Source organism: Brienomyrus brachyistius, chromosome 20 (genome assembly GCF_023856365.1).
Source record: "Brienomyrus brachyistius isolate T26 chromosome 20, BBRACH_0.4, whole genome shotgun sequence".
NCBI lineage: Eukaryota > Metazoa > Chordata > Actinopteri > Osteoglossiformes > Mormyridae > Brienomyrus > Brienomyrus brachyistius.
This window is the reverse complement of record NC_064552.1, coordinates 17075402-17101184: the sequence shown is the minus strand read 5'-3', so window position 1 is coordinate 17101184 and position 25783 is coordinate 17075402. Positions and strand designations below refer to the sequence as shown.

Sequence of the window (25783 nt, the reverse complement as noted above, 5' to 3'; positions counted from 1 at the left end):
CAAACTGTAAATGCATTTTATAAAATATTTGTAATAATGCATGTGGTAGATTCTAGCTCCCAATGACTTAAGTTAAAAAAGTTCATAGCGGCGCGCTTTTTTCACGTAAACGTATTCTCTCATTGACTTAAATCTGGGGTTTACGTGCACTTAGGCTAAATATTCACTTTGGGCGCAGAAACAGCGACCTGTACTTGAACAGCGGCTGGAAGATGAATTGATGAATTTAGACTTTAGTGATCAGTGTTGAAACACCACAGCACACAACTTGGGGTTTGTGCCTTGCTGGTCGGGGATTTGAACCAGCAATCTTTAAATTACATTGTGCTTTCCTAATCATTAAGACACCACTACCCAGCTCATATTACGCCTAATACAGACAATGGGATTTTACTGCTACCATGTTGTCTGGACCTTTATTTTGAAAACTTGAAACCGGAAGCTTCGTAATGTAAAAGTGAACCGCAACGCTACTCATAGATATCGTACACAAAATAGATGCCGCCTTGGTCAGTGCTGTTCATTGGAGCGATGCGTAAATGCGGCTGCCATCTTGAAACGGGGTAGAAATTCCTTCTTAATGGATGTTCGTGTTTAGAAACAAAGGCTTGTCCACAATTAAAATCACCATAAATCACAGACTTTTCAACCGGGTTAGTTTGTTACAAATGTCCTAAGTATTTATGATACAGAATATTTGGTCAAATATTTTTTCCATATTTATAATCTAATGTAGATGTGTGTACTTCTATTCCATATGAACTTACGACTTAATTTTTTTCTAAGGAAATTATATTTTGTTAATGCATGTAAAACTGGTGTAATTTAGTTTATATTTTTTTAAATAAATATTAATTCATTTTAAGTGTATGCAGCGTCTTATGTAATAAAACATGAAGTGAAATGTTATTCCCTGTTTAGTTTGATAATTACTATCATTAGAACATCCACAAGCAACGAAAATGTCCGGCATCTTCCGTTTGTGGCGTATACGAGTACTGATCAGAACCCCGTCACAAGATGGCGATGGAATTCATGCCCGCTGACAAGCCCAATGCGGCATCTATGTATGACGATATCTATGAGCGCCTATGACATGTCCCGGATATGCATCGACTGTTTCGCTATAGCACAAAAAGGAAGTAGTTTCCATTGGGACGCTACTGGCCTCTAGTTGTATTTACATCTTCGCTTTATGATCCCCCAAAATGGCTTCTGTAAGGGTCGGATTTCGGTCTTAGTTCCGATACGATTTCACTTAGGATCACCTTGTTGTGTATGCAATGAATAATTAACAACTACATATATCAATAATTGTCATTGCTCAGTTAATCTGGTAGTGCCTACTTATGTTTTGTGAGACAGAATAGCATGTTGCGTCGTGTGCAGTTGAGAGAAACGTCCACCCACTTAACTGCTGTGCAGTGATGTGAGTATGTGAAAATTAACGTGTTGAAATAATGAAATCTATAATTGTCTTTCAGTTGTTGCGGATTTTATGACTGCTTTAATTATCTGCTTAACTGTATAGCAGGATTAAATTTTGCCGATAAATTAAAAAAAATGTCATTTTTAGTTTTTTTTTCTTTTTTTAAGATAATTGCGCTAACCTGATAATTAAACGTAATAGGAATAAATAGTGATATTTATTATTTTATGGTTATGATGATTGAGGAATGTGCTGCTCTTTTTGTTCATTGAAAGCAAAGAGCATTCTGCTCAATTAACTGCTATTGGTTGTTAACTAAGATGTTTAACTGAAAGTTTCATGTTTACCACCTTGTGGTGTTTATGATGGAAACTTATAGTGGCTCCTTGTGATCCAGATCAGGATAAAGATGGTTGGAAGATGGATGGGTGGATGGATGGATGGATGGATGGATGGATGGATGGATGATTTATTGTGGGTGTGTGCTGCATATGTTTTTTATTTTTGATTATCAATTCCATCAGTAATTTTAACTTCAGCAAGTCTTTTCCCCCTCAAATAACTTTAATCATATGACTTCATAATATAATATAATATAATATAATATAAATATAATAATATAATACAATAATCTTCATAATCATATGATGCTTCCAAAAATCCACACGTTTAACAAAATACAGTGCTTACCTGTATGTGGACCTAGATAGACAAATCAGATATTCCTAACCCACTGCTAGGACTACTATTCCATTCTTGCACTTTTCCATCCATCCATCCATCCATCCATCCATCCATCCATCCATCCACAGGGTAGCCTGGAACATGTCCCATGCAGAGAGGGTTAGGGCAGAGGTACATTCGAGATGGACATTCGGCATAGTAACACTCACACACAGTCATACAATGTGGGAAATTTGCTGACAGCAATTAGTCTGTGGAAGGAAGCCAGTGTACCTGGAGTATATCATTTTGATGTGAGAGCATACTCTGTAAGCAGTATGTTTTTTTCTTAAAGTAGTAACCAACTTGTAGACATTAACTTCATTTGTATTCAGTAAAATATATCTTATATTGTTAATCCCAATGCTAATTTTTAAAACCACATAACTAAATTCCGATAATTGAATGATTTTCAGGAAAGAAAAAAGCTTACGTTACCTGTGGCTCTGTTTTATAAATACTAATAAGCATAATGGTCAGCAGATGGAACTATCATTAGGTTTCACTGAGAGTTTGAACGACATTTTTCAGATTTTGGTACAGTCCGCCCGAGTGCATTCGCGCTGCGTGATTCGCAAATTCACAGATCCACGAAAATTTCATTCTACTGTTTTTTTATGAAATATTTGATATTGGTAAGCAAGTATTAACATATCCAGTGTTCAAAATCAAAAACATTATTTGTAGACTATTTAATTTCTCCTTATTTGAAAATTTTAGTACAGTACATCAGCTTTTTTTCTTAGGGAGATACAAATATTAATACACATCAAATAATTAGTATTAAATTTGCCATTGATTAAATTAATCACTATTAAATGTATTCAATTATTATTACATTAATCAGTCACATGTATCATAGTCAGTGATAGTAAATTACTTAAAGGTTTACTAAGGATTGCTTGAATACAGTCTCTGACTTGCTTAATTCTAATAAGCATGACTTGAAACTTGAAGGCTAGTACTTGTGATAGAATTTATTTTGAAATAGTTAATCAATACTGTGAACACAATTAGGAACAGTTTTAAAACAAAAATAAGACATTGTGTCTGTCAAAGTGTCTGAGTAGCAAAACCTTGTGTGTACACTGATAAATATGTAAAGTAAAAATTTGAAAAATAATATTGCATCATTACAGTAAAATCCCGTTATAGTGGACTTGCTTATAATGGAATATCATATAATGGACGAGGTCTGCTGGTCCCGGTCGTGCGCCTTTAAGAACATGCAGAAAAAGCATCGGATATTGCAGATTCGCATATAATGGAATTTCGCTTATAATGGACAAACAATTTGGTCCCCAGGGCCGCTTTTAGCTGTAGTTTTGTTCGCTATAATGGACATGCAGGCTCCGCCTACAAGGTGCATGGCGTGCCGGTGATATCCAGCGTAGATGCGTAGTTGGGATTATTAATAGTCACGCATCTGGTCAGGTGAAGTTGGATTACTACATGTACTGTATAACAATCTATACCATAAGTAAATGGTGTCCTGTAGTTGTGTTTTGGGCATAACCGTGTATATTCTCTATAATGGACTTTGGATATATATGTTTTGCCATGTCCCTTGAAGTCCGTTATAATGGGATTTTACTGTACAGTCATAATGAACCAAATCCTGTGTTCTGTACTACTGAGCATGGTTACATAACTGTGGTGATAAATATCCTGTACCCTTAGTTATTTATTTTAGCCTGGTTAGAACTTCCTGGCAAAAGTACATTAAATGCTACAGCGAGACTAACTTCCGATTGTACGCACACTCAAATCATTATGTCTCAAATAAGTTAGCATGTTGGATGTCTTACCAGCAACATATCCAAGTTCGGTATAACACAGCCGGCAGACAGTCTTGGTCTTATCCAGAGGTGAGGCAATTGTAGAGAGAGTCTATGCGACCCAGCTTTCTTTAAACACTTTTAGTGTCTAGTTTAGTGCTGAGCTACTAGTTGTTTCGCTGCCTACGTGATTCACATTACATGCCCTTTACCTTTGGTACTGTCGCGGTAGAATAGCAGACAAATTGTGAACTGAGGAGGAGAGAGCACAATAAAAAGGAACGTATGCACAAATTCAAGACAAATCTAAGCCTCCGGGGCAGAGTAAGGCATGGGCTATCCTAAGGTACAGCATAGGACCATGGCAAAAGAGGGAGTGGAACTTTGCCAATCAGTCCGCTGGTGTGATACCCCCTCTCACACACCCCAATCAGTGAATTTAACCAGCAGTCCTCCTGTTCATACCCTGATCGATAAGTTTTTCCACTGGTACTCTGCACTTTGATTAGCATATTATTAATGTTCCATTGTTTTTATTGCCCTTTTGTTTCTCTTGTTTCAAACATGCCCACCTACTCCCTACCCATGTCAGCCTAGGGCCCCCTACCCATGTCAGCCTAGGGCCCCCTACCCATGTCAGCCTAGGGCCCCCTACCCATGTCAGCCTAGGACCCCCTGCCCATGTCAGCATAGGGCCCGTAGAAAAGTTAGTCCCTCCGGTCTTAACAGCTACTAACTCTCTAGTGGTGGTGTAATTTATTTGGAAACCAAAATTTAGCCAAACTCTGATTTAAGTGATGGGGTGGGTGGGGGGGTCTTTGACCTCCATGTTGAACATCTGATTGTGAATTTAGGTATCTCGTGTCAAGAAACGTATTCATTGGTTGCATTGAACAGCACCATACGTGTACCCTTATGGCCCTTGCTCTTACTTTAAATGTAGACCTGAAATGTTCTTCAGCTCTAACCATTTACAATGAGTTATACATAATCATGACTAGTCACAATTCTATCCATGATACACATTTTGGTATCGCAAGAACTGTGGGTAGCAAAAAATTGTACTTCAGAATTTTTCTTATGAGGTGTCAGGTTCAACTTTTGCATAGGTCTAAGTATCTTTTTTCAAGTTCAAGGTTCATTTTGCAAATTGCTTTTCTTGCTATATTAAACGGTGAAGGGCTTGGAGTAACAAGTAATTTTTTGTACTGAAATTGCCCACAGGCACAGAATCCTCACCCAGAGAAACACCCCAGGCACCATTTATTAGAGATTGATTTATTTTACATTGTGGTGACAAATAAAGTCTGTCTCCAGTTGTGTTTACGTACATAAATAAAATTATTTAGCTCAACTTTTTAATGAATTAAGCTATGTAGAATTTTTGGCATCTGGAATTATTTGTTTAAAAAAATATTGAATATTGTTTACCTTTTTTTATCTCTTACAGGAAAATAAGAAATCTGAAACGGCAAGAGTAAGGAAAGAATTTCTTTAGTAGCACCTCCATAGTGCTTAACGCTATGTGATTACGCCGTACAGTGGCTAGAGTGAGTGAGAGAGAGAGACAGACTCATATCACCAGTCCTGCCATGTCTTCCAGTACAGAAGCCGTGCATTACATTCACTTACATAACTCAAGCCAGTCTGTTTTAGAGGCCTTGCGGTCACAGCGCCAGGAAGGTCTTTTCTGTGATGTAACAGTCCGTATCCATGATGCATCTCTACGGGCACATGCTTGTGTTCTGGCAGCTGGCAGTCCCTTCTTCCAAGACAAACTGCTTTTAGGTCACTCAGAGATCTCAGTGCCCCCCCTGGTGCCAGCAGAAACCATTAAGCAACTTGTGGATTTTATGTACAGTGGTTCACTGGTGGTACTGCAGTCTCAAGCACTCTGCATACTAACTGCTGCAAGTATTTTGCAAATTAAGACAGTCATTGATGAATGCACCCAAATTATTTCTCAGAAAGCTGGGGGGATTGTGTCTGGTGCTGCAGGGGTTCTACCTAAGCATGAGGAAAAAAGATCAAAAGTTAGGGAAAAAGGAGGAGGTTTCCAGAATTTCTCAAATTATGCAACTGGAGACTCAGCATCAGGAAACCTCAGCATAAGCAACAGTCACAGTGTTAATGTGAACAAGAACGGGGCCAGTAATCTTGAACAGGCTAGACAGTTTGGAGAAATTCAACTTAATTCTGTGTGCGAATCAGGAAATTTGAGCTCTGAAGCGAGTCCGGCTCAGTTGAAACCAGAATCTGGTTGTGCTCAAGATGTCAGATACAAATTAAGAGACTTTTTAGAGATTAGCAACAGTAATAGCAGTGTACATGTCAACACTGCTTCTAACAGTGATGAAATTAGTGGAGAAAATATACAGGAGACCCTTTTGGAAGTAGACAATGAGGAAACTGTCCCAGGGATGGAGAAATACAATGAGGAGGAAGTGGAAGGGAGAGAGAGAGAGCGAGATCGGGATAAAGAACGTGGTGGAGGGCACAGTCGCAAGCAGAGACAACCACTGAGGTTACAGGTAAGAAAAGGGGAAATTTCTTTGTTAGGGGCTGGTGTGGCTTTGTCATGAATAGTAATGAGCTGGGCCCTTAGGTCTCTGCCGAACAAATGAAAATTGGCCTTTGTTCAGATATGTTGCATCAGTTGTCCTTTTGGGTACATGGGGCACATTTTAAATGATCAAACTATTCTGCAATGCAACAGATACTGACACAGTTTCATTATAAACATAAGAATTATCTGAAATTTCACAGCTATTCCACTTGACTAGTAGAAGAATCTTAAAGACGAATACCATGTTCCTAATCTAAAGGCCTGGATGTTGGAATGTAAAAATGTAAGAGGAACAGTAGACTTCCCAGTTTGAAAACATGTTAACAAATTATCCCAGTTAATTTAGAATTTATTAATACACACATACTTTACACATACTTTGGTGGTATTCTACATTCTGTGAGTTTGCTAGCATCATTAAGAAATATGTGTCTCATTTTGAAAGCATTTAATGCTCTGATCCTTTAACCTTATCACTAAAAATGGAACATACAGTAATTTGTTTGTCAGTCTGCATTTAAAGTGGCTTACTATGTCTACTGCATTCTTATTATACACTGTGCCTGCATTCGGTTTCTCTGAGGGTCTGTGTCTGTTTATGCAGAAGAGTTACACTTAGTAGTAGACCTTAAATATATAGATTTAAGGACAGATGGCTAAGGGAGGAACTGTGCAGTTGGAAATCCACTACTGCATTAATTCAGATCGATGCTCATGAACATCTAGGGTCTCATATTTGATGTGTCTGTGGCTTATTTCACTTCTCCAGTCACTTTCTCCCAATTGCCAGTGTGACCTTTTCATGACCTTTTCTTCACCATACATGTTGTTCTTAATGTTATCAGCCATTGCTGCAGTAAATGTTTAAATCAAACGGTTATATGTTTTCGTAGAATAGTATGTGGATGCCCCCTGCAGTTGTTTCAGCCTCAACAAACTCTTTCTTTCTCAGGTTCTTGGAGGAGAGGATGTGATGGTGAAAGATGAAGGATGGGTAGAAAGTAATGGGGGGGTGCTCACATATGAGGAGGAAAGAAAGGGGCACGAGGCTACACAGGAACCTATGGTAACGTACAGTCCGCTCAAGATTCATCTAGTAATTTACATTTTTTGGTCTTTTCATGTCATTTGTTGCCCTGATGATAGCCTTTCTTATCTTGGATTTTCTTTGCTGAGTGTGATAAGTATTCAGTGTAATAAAGCACATCTGTCATTTTCTTTGGACTTGGCAGGAAGGAGCGTACTATGAAGAGGGGCCCATGTTTTCTGAGCATTTCTGGCCACAAACGGAGCAGGAGTCTGAGTATCCTTCTGAAAATATACCATTTAACTCCAGAGTATGCAAGACGGTGTCTCCTCCATCCTCTGCACAACCAATTAACAATCAGGTTAGTTGGATCTTCAGTTCATTTTTATAATGTAAATGTTTGCAATATCCCAGTTAAAACTCTCCATACTCTTTAACTCTTCATTTTGCAGGTAGATTCAAATGAGTAAATAACTGGGTCATAATTTGACCCATTAAACAGTCAGATCTATAAAGAAGTGTTTGGGTTGTACTGTAAACCTGCTCAGTTTGCACTCATACATGGCAGATATATACGGCCTTTGTACTCAAATGTGACCTGCAAGGTTTTGTTTTGTGATCCCCGACATGCTTGATCCTGAATATTTTATTATTAGTCTATACCCTAATACCCTAATTATTATTTTTAAGTTGTTTGGAAATTGGTTGTGCGCCTTTAATTTTTTTCCTTATCTAATACCATGACAAAAGTAAACTTATTGACAGAGATGCATTGTCCTGCATCTTTTTTGGAGCAAAGCTAGACAGCTGGCAAACAACTAGTCAGTCTCTAATAAAAAGCGAGGCTTACTTCTTGATTTTTACTGAAACACCAATTTTGATTTTATTTCAAAGCTATTTTTTTTCCCGCATAGTGTAAAATGATACACGAATCGTGTTACATACAGACAAAGTTCTGAAAATGCCATGGTTCTGAATAAGAAAACACCGGAACATGGAACCTCCACCCAGCAAATTTTATTGTCAGCAAACCGGGGCCCTTTAGCATTTGTTGAGGGCCTCTAGACCTCTGAACTTGAGTGCCCTGGGTCTGAAGAAGCCTTAGATAAGAGGAACCTGTAGCAATTGTGGTCAGATATTTATCTGTGGTCCCTGGGGCAGTGGCCCAATAGTGGCCCAAAATGATCAGATTCAGATTTTGTAATCCCTTAATTTGGCATCCAGGATCATGTAATCTATCTTAGTTTTGTCCTGGTTTTTCAAAGCAAAATTGGCCTGGATTACGTTGATGCTGATACCAGTGTTTTAAATTCAGAATCAGAATATCTTAATTGTCATTGTAATAGATACAACGATTTTTTTATGGGATACAAGAACCTGAAACATATTAATCCCATCATTTATTACCAGGTTGCTAAAGTCATTGGCAAAACCCTGCCAGAAAGTGAAAGACTGGTGTGTTAGTGAGGGCAAGATGGCTGATGAACCGGTGTCCAGAATCATACAGCATTATATCAATCTCTTGGGAACAAACTACACCAATTAGTGCCACAAATACATGACATGAACCACATTCTACAATTGAGTGGATGGGAACTTTGTAATTACTGATGTATAAGCGTCAGTAATTTTGAGTGTGAATTACCTGGACATGGCTTCACTGAAATTCCTGTCACTGACAGTCTGTCCTGCCTCTGCCCCCAGCTGCTTCCCAGTACATTGCAGGGGTGGACAGTCTTATCCAGAAATGGCTGTTGCGTATGTGAGTTTTTGCTGTAACTCCCTGATTAGACCAATGATTAGAGCACTGATTGGCTGAAGAGTTCTCCACCCTGGGTTCGAACAGCTGACCTAAAGGGTATCCCAAAAACCTGCATACACACTGGCCCTTTGTGGATAAGATTGGCCAACCGTGGATCAGAGGAACAAAACTAGCCATGTAACCCAAAACTTACAGAATACTTAAACTACCCCACATATAATACCAATATGTATATACTCCTGTCTTTGTAGTCCATTTATTTTAAACATATCATATTTGCATTTTCCAGAGAATGGACCTTTTTGAGTAAGCATTTCATCTTATGTATGGCTTGTTCATGACAGAACTTGAACTTTATGTGCTGGTTTTATCACCTTTTACTAATTCAGTTTTAAATCTCAATTTCAGATGCTTTTCCAGTACCAAATGACCCAGCCTCAATCACCATCGTACTTTGTGCGTGGACCTATGATGATTGACAGCAAGGCAGAACCAAACCTGCAAATTCCATCAACAACCCCAATGACTCCTGCTACGTTGACATCCTCTTCCTGTGCAGCAGGCCCCTCCCCATCCTCTCAAGGCTCTGAAACATCTTTCGATTGCTCTCATTGTGGGAAGAGTTTACGTTCCAGAAAAAATTACAGCAAACATATGTTCATACACTCTGGTATGCATGCCTCTTTACCCTCCTGTTTGTGTTTAATGGATCTGCCACTGTTTTTATTTTATTGGGAATCTACAGTGTTCACCCACTATATAGATAATTGTATAAGATGCAATGTAACAGAATCACTTAATATATTAATATCTTAGATCTGACGTGGCGTACAGCCACCCTGCACTACCGCTTCGGACCTTGAAATGTTACCAATCCTAAACTGCATAGTGAAAAATTGGACCATTCTTCATTCAACATTTTACTTCATCCTGGTTTTCATGAAAGCGCTCTTGAATTTGTTTAGCAGTATATATGGGGCTTTATTCTTAGTGTCAGGGAACAGGTCCTGACCCTTAGCTATAAAACAAACTTACAGAGCATCATCCGACCTAATGCCAGGACGGCTTCCCAAACCAACAGACACTGTGGGTTTCGGACGTCACATGGAAGCCTGTCTGGATGTGGGAAAAAGAGCGACTCATGGGACCATATTACTTTTTCTGTTGCTCAGGGTTCCAGGTTTTGTGCCTATTTCACGAGGTCATGAATGGGTTAAACTTAGATGCATATGGTTGCTATAAATTGCAGTTTTGTGAAGATGTTTGCTTCTTGTTGAGGCTGGGTCACCGCTGGGTCACAGGTGCCCCTTTCCTGTCCCCCTCTCTCTACATGAGATATTTCAACATTGATATATATTGAAAAATATTGGTATGAATATCTTTTGTCCTCTGACCACTATAGTATGTGTCATTCTTGAATATGGTATGAAGTACAGCTATATTGATAGTTTTTCGTAGTATATTTGATATACTTATTATATATGGAATTATTACAATTAGGTCATTGTTGACACAGCACGCAGTGCACAACAGTGAAATGTGTCCTCTGCATTTAACCCGTATGTGACATAGCAGGGGGCAGCTAATTCAGCACCCGGGGAGCAGTGCTTGGGGTTGGTACCTTGCTGGTCAGGGATTTGAACCAGCAACCTTTCGATTACAAATGCGCATCCCTGACGATTAGGGCCACCAGCGCCCCAATTATAAGGATCATTATGGGGTAACAAAAGTTCATAAAAATAATCAGCTTAGTTCTCTCAGCATGTGTGTCTTACTTTAAATCGTATATTTGTGGGAGAAACAGGACCTTTGCTGGTCCCATATTTTGTCAGTGAAATGAGACAAAATGATGACATATTATCATCTCTCTCCATATTTTTCACCAGTCGATGAAATACTTAAAAATAGAATGCAAGTTAAAGCAAACTTCTTGCAGATAAATGTGTGAAAAACGTCCTAGTTAAACCTCTTTTAAAAATGCTACATATATCTGTTGCAGTATTATAATAGTATGATGTATTACAGCTTGTGTACTCCGGGGTGGATCTAAGGGGTGTTGGGGGGTGGGGGCATGGCCTCCCCAAGTAAATACGTGGCCATCCCTGTTGCCTCCCGACCTCAAAATAATAGAAATTAAATATGCATTATTTTATTTTCTAAGCAGAACCATAAAATAGACCGTGTGGTTCAGCCACCCCAAAAATGAACCTGGCCCTTGAAGGGCACCTCGGTTAAAATTCTGTCTGTACTGGGCCGATAAATTCATTAAATTATTAATTTATTGATGAGAATGATGAAGGGACAAGATGGTTTAGTAAAAGGTTGGAGATAGTTATGTAATGTATTATGCAATTCTGACGGGCCGTCGTCAGAGGCCTGTTCATGCAGCAAGTGTGAATGTGAACAGAAGCATATTATGTGGGGAATAGAGGAAGGAATCGAGACTTTGCATGCAAAAAGAAAAAGAATGAGGGTGTATAACTGCTGAAACTGGGTGTGGTGTTTGGCATCATGGGCTGTGTGGGTTAACTGAGGGCAGCAATAAGTAAAGCTCAGTATCCTGCAATGAAAGGGAATGAGGTGAAATAAATGAGTGCTTATCTGATTTGGGGGTTTCAAGCTCGAGAACTGAAACAGTTCAGCTGGTTTCACAGATACATGGGCTAATTTTTCATCTGCGTACCCAACTATTTCTTTGTATATAACTGGTAATATTAATAATAGAGTAATGAACATGGATGCAAGTGACTTATGAATGCTAGAATGGGATTGTTTTTGTAATTGTTCTAATTTATCTGTGAAATTTCATCTTTCTGTTTCGGTTGCAGGTCAGAAGCCCCACCAGTGCAGCATTTGCTGGCGTTCGTTCTCCCTTCGAGACTACCTGCTCAAGCATATGGTGGTGCACACTGGCATTCGGGCATTCCAGTGCTCGGTCTGCGGGAAGCGTTTCACTCAGAAAAGTTCACTTAACGTGCACATGCGTACACATCGAGTAGAGCGCACCTTCTCCTGCGAAGTCTGCCATCGAGCCTTCACTCACCGAACCCTGCTGGAACGCCATGCGCTCCAGCACACTCATATCCTACCTCCCAAACCAAGCCCATCTCATGCTATATCCTGTGATACTGTCAACTCCATTGCCAGTGTGAACATGTCCAGTGACACTGCTGAACCCTAGAATGATATATTCAGAGATGGACAAGAGGAGGTGTCTATGGTTATAAAAATGTGACTATGTAGTCATTTACCACAGAGGATGTAAAACAACAGATACAGACAGAGACGCCTCATTTGCACAAAACTCCTGACTTGTATGCCTGCATGGTATATTTAAGGACTTGTCATGTCACACCAAAAATTGCTCATTCTATGTTAAAATGTACAGCTCTAGTGACTTTTCCATATTACTCTAAACAAAACTTATAGATGAACCAACAGGATTAGGAGAACCAGATGTTTGTGTTTTATGTTTTCTTGTTTTTTGCTGTATTAGTTGCATTAATAGTTGTGACAGTAATTTCTATTATAACACAAATAAAATTTGAACAAGCAGATCAGTCTTATTTTCCGTCAGACTTATTTTCTCTTGCATTATTTAGTCTAGTTGATATTTGTAAGCAACATCTTTTTACTAATTTCAATTATATCCAGTCTTTAATTAGGTAAGTTACTGTAGTAATCTAACAAGTTCTGTTTTCTCATAACCTTGTAAACACAAAACTTAAACCCTTCCAGTTTTTAAATTTGTACTGTTTATTGAGCATATGCTTTGTGACATGTATTTTATATTTTTTTATTATATACAAATGATAATCACTATTATACAATGAACCACCCTACAGTTTACATTTCAGATTGTTGTTGAATAAACTGACGTAATGAATGATAAAAATAAACTATTGAAAAAATGTTGTGTAAAAGTTGTATAAAACTAAAATAGAAAATAATGTGGTTAGTATTCTCACCTCATATCTCCAGTGTTGGGGTCGAACCCTGTCACCAGCTCTGTGTCTGTGTGGATTCTGTCTGGGCTTGACAGGGCCTCCAGAAATGGTGGGAGACTTAGTACAGTTCAAGCATCTTTGAATGATGTGGGCCTTAAAAAATTTGGAACATAGTTATATTGATCTAGGTTGGGGCCCCAAAATCTGTAGTGGCACCCCTGCCTTTGTGCGCTTCCCATTCCCTCTTATAGTTCAAAAATATACTACTAGATTAAGCAGTGTTTTAAAATTATCGAAAGTATATTGTGTGCCCTGTAATTCCTGGCATAGGCACCAAGTTTACTGTAACCCTGTACTGAATTAATGGTTATGGAAATGCTCCATTGTCTGTCATTGTCATGCTGGGGGATTCTAGATCAGGCAGAAGTCCTTCATCACAGACATTGCACATTCACACACTTCCCCTGCTGTCCAGTACATAATCCTTTGTGTTCACTTTTGTTACAAAGTAACACTTCAGAATGATTTTTTTTGTTCTGCTCAGAACTTAGTTTCAGAATTGACCCATTTCAGTTATGACCTATTTATGGAGATGATCATCGCAGAACATATAATTCCACATTTACCAAAAGTTCATGATGAAAATTTCATGGAGCCTGGTCCTTCTGAAATGTTATCAGCTTAAGAAATCTTCATCGCTGAAGCCCTTCCCTATTCTCAAAGGTCTGGTTGTCATGGTAATGAACATACTGGACAACTGGCCAGTTATACATATATATGAATTAAATTTTTTATATAACACAAAGCATAATGGGATTTTTTTTAATTATAGAAAAAGAAAAAATAGTTTGTGTAGAGTAGTTGAGGAATATTTAAACTAGGCACTAGGGGGGGCAGGGAGGTTAGTGAAGAATATAGGTCGGGGAGATGGAAAGCTCCAATTACTATTAAAAATGGGCACTGTAAACAGCTAGGAGTATTAGAAACAAAATTCATGATTTAGAGGCTTTAATGTCATCAGACTCCCACGACATTATAGAAATAACTGAAACATGAATGAGTGATAATGGAGAAGAATATAATATGGATGGTTAAACGTTGTTCTGTAGAGACCGGATAGGCAAGAAGGGAGGTGGTGTTGCAGTATATGTAAAAGAGAACTTGCAGGCAAGGGAGCTCACTGATAAAAATAAAAGTATAGAAGCTGCCTGAGTAAAATTGCTAGGATTTGTTATAGAGCAGCTAATGTAGCTGCAGAGGAAAGCCGAATGTTTTCTGCTCTCTCCCCAAACTAACTTGACGGGCCGAATGGCCTCCTCACATTTGTAAATTTCTTATGTTCTCACCCACCACCCCCCCAGTCACAACTTCAACAGTCATTTAATAGATGGGTCCATCCAGGTGATTTTCTTACATAATGATGAGAGATTTCCATTGTAATAAATTATTAATAATGAATATTTAACTGTTCTTCCGGTTTTATAAGCAACAAATCCAATTTTCACATAATTATCACAAACACAAATGAGGACTAAAACTAAATGTCATTTGCAAGATCGAATTGCTAACCATAAGCTCAACATTCTAGGCCCATAAGAACCTTAACTACTTGCCACAACCTTTTTGGCTTCCAGGGAGTATAGTTACATATTTCAGTCTGTATTCAACAACAAAGTACATGGTATGCAATGTCGACATTAATGTGCAGGCCTACCAGACATGCAGTGTTGAGTTGTCACAAGGCCCCTTACTATTTTCTACAAAGGTGTAGTTGCAGCTCTAGCAGTGCATGCTCTGCAACCTGACCTGATGTAGTTGTTGATGGAGTCAGGGGGAAAATTGGTCATGCCGTTCACCTGGGCACCAGGCCGGGAAAGTCTGCCTATAAAAGCACCCCTGAGTTTTGAAGATAGTGAAATAAACTAAATTTTCATCTCAGTACTACATGCCTATTTTTGGATACGCCACAAAACCACTAATCAATAGAAGCTGTATCCATTTTCAAATTTAAAATATTAGTTCCATCATTGGGTGCGGCAGAGTTTCCAGTAAGTGATCCATTGGGGCTGCAAAAGAATTTCTTATGCAACTGGTTAGCTAACAAGTTGGATCTGAGAGATGGTAGAAGACTGAAACTTGGGTTTGAAGCAAATGTCTTTAGCACCAATTTAAATCATAAATGGGAAAAAAAAAAGTTCCTCGCATGTCACCGCATCACAGTTGCAACAATTTTAATTATGCGCATTATAGTTTGTTTTTCATATGTGAGAAATTAACAGAAATGCATGAATAAATTTACAAGTGTTTATTTTACCTTTTCCCATAACATGTAAGAACACGAGAATAGTTTTCTAAATATATAAAAAATGTGGAGAACAAATGAATAGAACAACATGTGCTCTAATCCATTCTGGCCTTCAGAGTCCGAGTTGTGATTTTGTCTTTCTCGCTGTAAATAAAAAAAAGAATCAATCAAGTTCTAGTAAACGGTAAATCAGGTTACACACTTGAGAATTCACATTCTCCTGAGATCCAGCAATTAAAGTCCTCTACAGAGGACAAACATTTTTGCTCATCCCTCATATTGTATATGCCACTATATTAAGTGCCGTTGTTCTTTTGTGGGGACGTGACCATGCCAGCTTCCTCAAAATTCAAAATTATATTGATTATTTCCCCCCCTGAATCTCAGGAGGATATGCAAGATACAATCTAATCATTTTCAAGAACTGGAAGAGCTTTTTATTTCTCTGAAAGATGTGAAAAAAGAAACAGTACTTACATGACATGCACAACAACCCCCATACCAGAAACTGCATCTCTGTCTACAGCATTCAGCATGGCTTGTGAAATGGTCTCAAACAAGTCTTCCGCCCCCTGCAAGAATTCGAAACAATGTACAGATTCAGTTCACAGTTTGTGTGGCACCAACCCAGTTTCTCCAAAGTACTGAGAAAATAAAATCAGATTTTGTAGTCAGACTAAATAAAGACTAAAAGGGGGGCGGCATGGTGGTGCAGTGGTTAGCACTGTAAGGGGCGGCATGGTGGTGCAGTGGTTAGCACTGTTGCCTCACACCTCTGGGACCCGGGTTCAAGTCTCCGCCTGGGTCACATGTGTGCGGAGTTTGCATGTTCTCCCCATGTCGTCGTGGGGTTTCCTCCGGGTACTCCGGTGTCCCCCCCCCAGTCCAAAAACATGCTGAGGCTAATTGGAGTTTCCATATTGCCCATAGGTGTGTGTGTGAGTGAATGGTGTGTGAGTGTGCCTTGCGATGGGCTGGCCCCCCATCCTGAGTTGTTCCCTGCCTCGTGCCCATTGCTTCCGGGATAGGCTCCGGACCCCCCGCGATCCAGTACGATCGTTTGGAAAATAAATGGATGTTTTCATAAAGACTAAAAGTATTATTTATGAAGTCAGTGGCAAAGGAATGTGGGAATCAAAAAGAGAGAAAAAACTGATTGAAAATAAAATAATAATAATTAGGTAACTTTTAGGATAGCAAAGGCAAAATACATAGTTGACAATTTATTATTATTATTATTTTTTAAGTGAAATCCTCACCATGTCTGGCTCCCACAGAGATTCGCACATGCCGTACATCTGCTCAGAGCAGGTTCCGCTAACTACAAAATCTTCTGTTACCATGGGACAGCCAATCAGGTCCAGGGAACAGATGAATGGCTCAAAGGTCTTGGGATCCAAACCAGCAATTACAGGCTCTACATAGTATGGGCCAAATCTGAGTTGGGGGGGGGGGGGGGGAAAGCAAGACTCAGGTTAAAAATGAACTGTTATGGACTCATAATAGGGATTAACATTACGACTTTGGGATATAAGCAAGACTGGATTTCACCTTCCTGAAATCCTTTTTAAATCCTTGAGTGTTTTGGTATATGGTTCTCAACCAAAATTAACCACCAATACTAGTAGATTAATACAGAATCACAGTTACGTAATACAGACAAAAGTATTCTACTACAGATGATGTCCAAAGTATATCAAATACATGTGGAAAATACATTTTCAGAAATATTAAAACACACCACTAATATAAAGGGTTAGAAAAAGTAAAGCTAACTGAGCTAATCCAGATCACTACAGCTGAGTCAGGAATGGAGTAAGCTGTACACCTGTATAGACCATGTTGACCAGTATTTTTTTTTTTTTTATGAAGCAGTTTCATGAAGAAGTTACTACAAAATACACATCGTCAAAATTCTACTGCCTGCTTGGATCCTTAGTAATGTAAATGAACCACAATGAAACAAATACAAGACACACAATATCCCCCATAACTGACCAGAAATCCTATCATTTACTTGCCTCCTTCATTTTAATAGGCTATATTAGGTTTGTCTTAGTGATTCTGTCCAAACCACATGACCCTGTACTAGATGTTCAGTTAAGGATAATGGATGGATATTAGAACTGTCACCTTAGCCACTCTAACGCTTAGCCACACAGTATGCGAACCATGTGATCCTATTTGCATACAGCATGTATTCAGCTGCAGCCATGCGATTGAGTGTTTGGAAACAAAAATCTGTTTAAAAAAAGTGGTATTTTATATATCACACACTAAATGTATAACTCAGTTGCAAAGTTTTCTTCAAATCTAATACAGTAGTTTTTGCATATTTATACATATATTTCTGTAATTTGTAATTCTGTGTTATGTTTACATTTATGCCTACTTTGCATCTGTGTGTTTCTGTCATGTGAATTGCTACTGCAACACCAATTTCCCCTTGGGGATAAAGAAAGGACTCCGAATCTGAATATATGAATAAACATAACATTTTCGAAATGTTTGGTTCTGACAGACCCAAAGCTTGCAGAGTTACGAAAATAGTGAGACAGACCTCCTTTCATAGAGTAAATTGGATACCATGCTCATGAAGGTTCTGGGCTTGATGTGACGGCCTTCCTTCAGCTCATACAAGTTTAGGCGAAACTTAAGGCGCTGGGACCTAGAGAGGGTGAGACTTAGACTTAGTTACCTCAAGACGTAAACAGACTGTTTTTTACTTGTGTCGTTAATTAGAAAATTAAACAAATTCATTCATTTATCATGGATTAAATGGCACATTTAATGAAAACCAAACCAGCATAAAAAAGTGAGAAAACTTACACAGTTTGCACATCAGTGGCCAATCCTGCTAGGCCAATGTATAGCCTATCACCCATAGGAAATATCTTCTGAAAGTCTGTGGTGACCAGCTGGGCTTGAACCCCAAAGCGTCGGTCAGCGGCAATGGCCACACAATCTTTGCCCCGCATCGCCATGACAGCACCCCCATTATATGACATAATAGACTGCAGGAGAGAAGCATAGAAGTAAGAGAAATACCCTATTTAAAATAATTTAGACAAAGCTAGCAACTATACACATAAATCAAACATAAGCAGAACAACATTTTCTCAAACAACTAGTCACTGTCATCACAAAAAAGCAATCGGAGGTTTTAGTTTCGGTTTTCTTGAATGCGCCAGTACTTTAGTTGAACCTCACCCAGCTAGAAAGAGGTTTAAGTTACTCTTTGTTACAACTCAAACTTAATATTCAGTAATTAGAAAGTTTCATTTTATCGCTGGTATTATAATGGCAGTAAACATCACCGATATATCCTCAGAGATCACCTTAAGGGTTGGATCCACATAGTTCACAAAAATATTGCTAGATAACTATCTAGCTTGATTAAAGAGTACTCCGACTCCGTATATATGTACAGCTATTAATTGACTGCTACTAAGACACATTTTTAACAAAACATAGCTTTGCCAGTAATTAAGCGGTTCCATATATTATTGCAGACACGTTCCTGGAAGCGGAATGCGTTACGTTGCATAGTCGAAAAAGTGGCTATTCCCGAACATCTGTAGTTTATTCATGACTCTGCAGTTATAATACATCTAGCTACTTACCATTTTGCAAAAAAATGTGGATTTTCTATGCCCTGGAAATGAGAAATTAAAATTATACTTGCAAAATTTTGAAAACAATCCACAATGACTTCACAAATTCTTTGATGAGATGATTCTAGTATTTTAACACGGAAGTGAACGACTAAAGCCTGGAATTGGACGAATCATTGGGTACTTGTTACCGTATGTCTATTATTATTGGGCAGAGTAGGAAATTCGTCACAATGTAGGCGGTGCCTAATCAAGTTTGAGTGCAATGTGCCACAGGAAATTTCGTTATTTTCAATCGACGCATCTTTTTGAAAAAATTATGCGACGGTAGGTGCTGCTTGTTAATCTATTTTCACGCCGGAAGGTGTTGCGATGCGCTTTAGTATACTACGTCCCATTGTCGTGCTTCCCAAAAAGGAAGCACATACTCATAAAAGTCAAAATAATGTTATCCCGAATAAAATAGAATTATTTTGTTGTCATATTTTCTTGCACTACAACAAAAAAAGCACACACGTGTTTTTTTTTATGAACATCCTGTGTAAATGTAAATAAATACAGCTGCATTATTTTGGCAAGTTATTGCACAGTAATCACAATAATTCCGTGTTTCACAGTTTTCATAACATGACACGGTTATTGAACCAAGTCTGTCTTGTTAATTTTAGTCTGACTGGGGTTCACTTCAGTAATGGCTCTGAAAAAAACTGTTTTTGAGCCTGTTACTGCGGGTCTTTAGGGTCTTGTAACACCTCCCGCACGGTAGCAGGGAGAACAGTATTCAACTCCAGGGGTGTTGGGATGTGATTGGTCCCAAATTTCCTCTCACCTGTATCTTACGGCAGATATGCAATATGAAAAAAATAATTTCTGGCACAAGGACTAATAAAGTGCAACAATAATTCTATTCCCCAGATGAGAAATGCAGTGCATATGGTTTTGGGACCGTGCTGCCACTGCAGACACTTTCTTGTTACTGCGATAACTCTAAAGTATTTGGTGGCTGGAGATAACATCAGATGCTGTGTTTTTATCCACTTCATGTGTATATGTTTAGTGATAAAACAAAATGGAAAGGATATAAAAAGTGTACACACCCCTGTTAAAATGCCAGGTTTTTGCGATGTAAAAAAAAAAAAAGAGAAATTTCCCCACCTATAATGTGACCTATAATCTGTACAATTCAATTGAAAAACAAAGAAATCTGTTGGGGGCGGGAATATAAAAACGTACATTAGGCTGGTTGCATAAGTGTGCACACCCATAAACCAATACTTTGTTGAAGTACCTTGGTTTAATTATAGCATTAAGTCTTTTTGGGTACACACCTGCACGCAATTAGTAACTCTGCCTAACCCCAAGCAAAGTTTAGCTGTCCTAGTAGGATTTTCAAGACATTTGCTCAGTTGAATCCTGTAGCAAAAGCCATGGTCTGCAGAGAGCTTACAAAGCATCAAAGGGTTTGCATTGTTGAATAAGGATGATGAAGAGTCCGCTTTCTCAAGGCTGTTAACAGACGCTTCAAAGATGTAGAATCTGAGCCACTATATGCGCTTGCAACACTGTTGGATCCAAGATATAAAGACAGGTATGGATTTTTTTTATTTATGTGGGGGGGGGGAGAGAGAAAGAACGAGATAGAAAGAGGGAGAGTGTGTGTGTGTGTCAATGAGAGAGAGAGCTAAAGACATTTACTCACAAATCCCATACTTGAATGTGAGGAAGTTAAGTTAAATTGTAATATTTAATCAGCCAACAGTATGATAATCCCTTAAATTGTAGAATATTAGAGTAGAAATCTCAAAGCAGGCAAAAGCTGCTTTGATCGTAGAGCTGAGAAAGATGGAGTGTTTAAAAGAAGCACATGAGATTCCTCAGAGCCAGCAGAGGGGACATCTGTGAATCAGCTGCTGTGGAATCAGCAAGCAAGAGTCCATGGAAAGGAACTGCAAGCCACAGCAGACTTGAAAGTATTTTTGATGAAATCCTGCAGGAAAGCTCTGTAGAGCCTGATCCTCAGTTAACCGCCACAGGTGCATGTATTGAAGTGCAAACCTACCTCAGTGAGCCAACTATTCAGCACTCAGACAATCCGCTGCTGTACTGGCAAGTCAACCAGCCTAGATGATCCACTCTGGTTTGTACAGTAGCTAAATTTCTTTGTGCACCTTCAAGAAGTGTGGAGAGCGAGAGGCTCTTCGGTACAGCCTCCATCATTATTGATGAAAGGAGAAGCAGGCTGACAGCTGAGAAGGCTGAAATGCTGATATTTCTAAAGAAAAACCTACCCTTTATGTTAAAATGAAGCAAGAAAATATTTATGTTAAGTATTAAGTAAGGGTCAATATTAGATTTTAAGTATTAATTTTATGTCGCATTATTTTAAATAGCAGTTACTGTGTTTTTCCAAACAAAAGAGGTTTTTGAACTCTTAAGTAAAATTGCACTTTGAATGAATGTTTCTTTAGATACTAAGCTTTTATGTCATCATATGTTTTATTTTTGTATACAGTCACAGTTTTTTGGGTGGTCAAATGCTGCTAAAACTGAGGACATTTAAATAAAAAGAAGCAATGTTACTAAATTACAATGTTCCTTATATCACAGCTATGATTTTTGTATTTGTGTTAAGGTATACAAAATGTTTCTGGACATTTTTTTAAAGCATTATTTTTTGTTTTCTGTTTATAAAAAGACTCAGAGACTATCGGATTTGTATCGTATTGGCAGATATCCAAATTTACAATATTGGTATCAGACATAAAAAAGTGGTATCATGCCATGTTTAGTATCAGTCAGGAGGTACAAAAAAATGTCCACGGCATTAGATCTACCATGGAACACATTCTAACAGGGGTGTGTAAATTCGACTTAAAGACAGACTTGGAGAATGGATCTTGTTCATAACCTGGAGACTGCCTGTAGAGGGAATTTATGCAATGAATAAATTTAGAGACACATATCTTGCATTTATTTAACTTCTTGAATGAAAAATAATAGATTGTATAAAATGTTCAATAAAAGGATAAAAGTTCTAACAAACTGGTTTTCACTATGTAAACTGGTGTTGCCATTACAAACTAGTGAATAGACTTGAACCACTAATAGCAAAGCAGTATCATGGCATGTGTCGTAATCTGATAATGTACCCACTTCTGTCTTTACCACACATGAATTACTTAGTGATGTCGGGAAAGATTGCTTTGAACAGCTCTCCAATTTCTTCATTAGAGTTCGATTGGTGTTTAACAGACACCACAGAATCTCACCATGCAGTGTTGGTGTGGCACCCATTGTCCCCCGGAGATCTGCCGTCGATGTAGCCATGATGTTGGTTTGGATGGTGGCACTACTTTGCAGTGGTGTAACGGTGGCAGCAGCACAAAAAGTAGAGATTGATAACTGCTCTCCGCATCCGTGCATTCCAGATTTATGGCTGGTGCATGGTGTATGTGACCAGAGAGCGTTAAGCCCCCATCCAAGTGATATATTTTATTATTCACAAACCGAACAGTAGGCCTGCTGGTTATTCCCTACTACATGCCTGAGCCAATCTTAAAAACACTTGGTCCTCTAGCCAGTTACCTGGGAATTTGCATTTACTCATGTCAACGATATGTTTGGTGGTCTGAGCATTTGAGGAGTTCTACAAGCCAGCCAATATCCAGCTAACCACGCAAAATGGTTGAGACATTGAACGACCATTGAATATGGCGTCAGCATCATAGATATAGACTAACTAGAATGAATGAGCCTTATCTAACATTTAAATAAACTTATGCAAACTTTAGCAGATAAACCTTTAAACACAAATGGACTCATAGTTTGAAAAAAATCTAAAATTTAATATTGCATTAAATTACATTTAATTAATTTTAATACCTTTTAACGGCCTTAATTTTTGGTAGTTTGATTTACTACCTTGTAATACTTTTTAAATCCCTGCAGCCACCCTGTTGGTATTGAGAAACAGCCAGAGGCACACCCACATTACTTATGCACAATGAATCTTGGGATATGTTGGGCTGTGAAGGGTCCATCGGGTGCATTTATAGACTAGACTGCATTTCAAGGAGCCTTTGAAATGGGACAGCCTTGTTGCACAGCTGTGATTAATTCAGTGTTCGAATGCAGCCTTCGAAGGATGCAGCCCTGAATTTGGACACAGTCTACATCCATATTGTACCAAAGTCCAACTACTCGTGCCCTGGCCCACCTCTCCAAGTCGACCAGGGCATGGTTAAGTTTACCTTACCTGGGCATGGTATATGATCACACTAGTCAAACAAGCTGGGTCAAATGTGTGCAGGCATGGTATGGAACGCTAGTGCTATACCTTAACAACTAGCAGTAAAGGCTCCTGTTACAGGACCCCTATATTATGGAATGGTTTGCCAGCTCGTGTGTGGGATGCCGGATCAGTCTCAATCTTTAAATCCCACCTGAAAACCTATTATTTATGTTTTAGCTGACTCGCAACTTAACACATAACACACTATAACTATGGCTGCTTGTTCTGCTGTACAAGTGCCAATTAATGTGTATCTGCATGTTCTAAACACCCATGTTCTTTACCTTCCTTTCCACATGCCCAGATGGTGCCCAGGGTGGACACCATCTGAGCTGGGATCCTGGCAGCCAGCTTACTATGGACCCTCAGGGGGTTTTTTTTCCTCCTTATTGCTTGGCAGTTTTTGGTTCCATTTGACTTTCTTTCTTTAATATATTTGTCTTCCTCTTGTCTGTTTTTGAATTATTCTGTATAAATGATGTAAGGTAGTATGGTAGTACAGACGCTCCTCTACTTACGAACTTTCAACTTACGAACTTTCAGACATACAAACGAAGAGGACTGTAAGTCCAAATTGTGTTCATTGGGCTCCCGTTTCCTGTTCGCAACATCAATTTATTTTTACGCGCACCAGTTCCACCTAGTACGACCTCTGGCCGTTATTCCCACCACGCCAGCAGCGTAGCGTGCGTACTCCCAGCATCCTAGGTCTTTGTACTTGCATATACCCTTAAAATGATGTTGAATAACGACTTACGAAAATTTCAAGTTATGAATGGCCATTCGGAACGTATCTCGTTCGTAAGTAGAGGAGCATCTGTATTCCCCATTTGTCCCTTTCCCTTAACTTATTCATGATTGTGTAGGAATTTTCTGCAATATGTAAAGTATACCAAAAACTCCACCCTTTGCACAATAAGGTTTGTACTGTCATGAATTTTGCACTATGAGTTCAGGAGGAATGCTATTTTGTATCACTGTGAAATATATTTGGCGGAGATGAAAATCAAACTTTATTTGACTTGGATTGACCAAATATGATAATATCATGCCAGTCTGTAGCAGCCATGCAGTCACTGAACTGAGATTAAATCTATTTTGCATCATTTCCATGGATATCGTTTAATTGGCATCTACACACATTTTTTACCTTTACTGCCCAGTTAGATTCTGTAGTTGGGCCAGTGGATGGTTTCATACACAAACAGCAAGGAAGATAAGGCACACCTTTGTTGGAAGCCAACACCCACACTGAACTATGTAGACTTTGTACCAAGTATGCAAGCACAGCGCATACTATGTTCATACAGTGACTAAATTGCACACAGAAGTGTCCCTGGTACCACATATTTATGCAGCACCTCCCACAGTTTGTGCCAGGATACACAGTTATATGCCTCTCCTGAGTCCGTAAAGCACATATACGCTGTAGCTGTATCCCCACAGACAGCTGTGTGAGGGAGAACAGCTGGTCCTCAGTTCCTCAGGAAGGTCATAATCCACAATGTTCTCCCTGAACTCTAGGTTTGATTACTGAGCGATGTCTCCTCTCCAGTACCCTCCTGTAAGCTTTCCAAGGAAGGCAGAAAAGTGTAATGCCCTGTTCTAATGACATGTTCTCAACAGCAACCCCTACCCCTGCTTTCCAGTATATGGATGTTGTGTGGCTCTGTGGATTAGCAGTTCTGTATCAGTTTTGAAAAATCTGACGCCAAATGAAACTGTAACATTGACCATTTTGTCACGGGGAGGCATTGAAGAAGGGCAGGCGTAGGGACAAACAAAATGGGCTTTATTTGAAACAAAAATGGGAACAAGACAAAACCAGCCAGACCATGAGAGATCAACCAGAAAGGCTGGCACATGCAAACCACTGGCTCGGGTGCAATTACTGGACTGAGAAGCATTTTATCTAGGGATTAATGAGAGCACAAACGAGTGGAGCTGGAGTGAATCACATCAGGCTAGGAACAATAGGTAAGACAAATGATAAACAGGCTTGGCGCGTTAAGACCACACTGGGCAGGAAACAGGAGGGGCAAATGCAGAGCGTGACACATTTGAGATTTTTATTTACTTGTTTTAGAATGAATGCCTTTATTAAAAAAATTGAATTAAAATGAAATAAAAGATAGTGTCTTTGTTGAGTTTGGGGGGACATTACCCCCAAATGACCGCTCATGATATTGACCCAGAGAACATAATGGCATATGGGAAAACCAACAAATTCCTATGCAGTTCTGCTTGTATAGATGCCGAATAAAATCTCATCAGTCTAGTAATACATTACCTGCGTTCTTTTGAACTGGCTGATAATGTTAAATATTTTCTGTGAAATGCT

At 38.9% G+C, this 25783-nt stretch overlaps 2 protein-coding genes across 2 annotated transcripts; one reads left to right on the top strand and one right to left on the bottom strand.

The window, feature by feature from the left end:
* Nucleotides 1-1130: 1130 nt before the first annotated feature.
* zbtb45 (zinc finger and BTB domain containing 45) lies at nt 1131-13189 on the top strand. Its single transcript, XM_048986909.1, has 6 exons — nt 1131-1429; nt 5381-6461; nt 7449-7562; nt 7729-7884; nt 9694-9955; nt 12114-13189. Exons 2-6 carry the CDS (start codon nt 5523-5525, stop codon nt 12464-12466), a joined length of 1824 nt encoding a protein of 607 aa, XP_048842866.1. The 5' UTR covers nt 1131-1429; nt 5381-5522; the 3' UTR covers nt 12467-13189.
* A 2333-nt stretch (nt 13190-15522) lies between these two features.
* Nucleotides 15523-19320, bottom strand: psmb3 (proteasome 20S subunit beta 3). Its single transcript, XM_048986963.1, has 6 exons — nt 19161-19320; nt 18367-18551; nt 18098-18205; nt 16797-16974; nt 16015-16109; nt 15523-15681 (listed from the first exon to the last, which is right to left on the bottom strand). Exons 1-6 carry the CDS (start codon nt 19161-19163, stop codon nt 15633-15635), a joined length of 618 nt encoding a protein of 205 aa, XP_048842920.1. The 5' UTR covers nt 19164-19320; the 3' UTR covers nt 15523-15632.
* Nucleotides 19321-25783: the final 6463 nt, after the last annotated feature.

Bases quoted from the DNA above. Each gene is read 5' to 3' on its own strand.
- zbtb45 (XM_048986909.1), top strand. From the start codon at position 5,523: ATGTCTTCCAGTACAGAAGCCGTGCATTACATTCACTTACATAACTCA. The intron at 7,885-9,693 runs GTTAGTTGGATC...TCTCAATTTCAG, and splicing joins CACAACCAATTAACAATCAG to ATGCTTTTCCAGTACCAAAT. The intron at 9,956-12,113 runs GTATGCATGCCT...TTTCGGTTGCAG, and splicing joins ACATATGTTCATACACTCTG to GTCAGAAGCCCCACCAGTGC.
- psmb3 (XM_048986963.1), bottom strand. The intron at 18,206-18,366 runs GTAAGTTTTCTC...CACCCTCTCTAG, and splicing joins GCCACTGATGTGCAAACTGT to GTCCCAGCGCCTTAAGTTTC. The intron at 16,110-16,796 runs GTGAGGATTTCA...GAATTCTTGCAG, and splicing joins CTCTGTGGGAGCCAGACATG to GGGGCGGAAGACTTGTTTGA.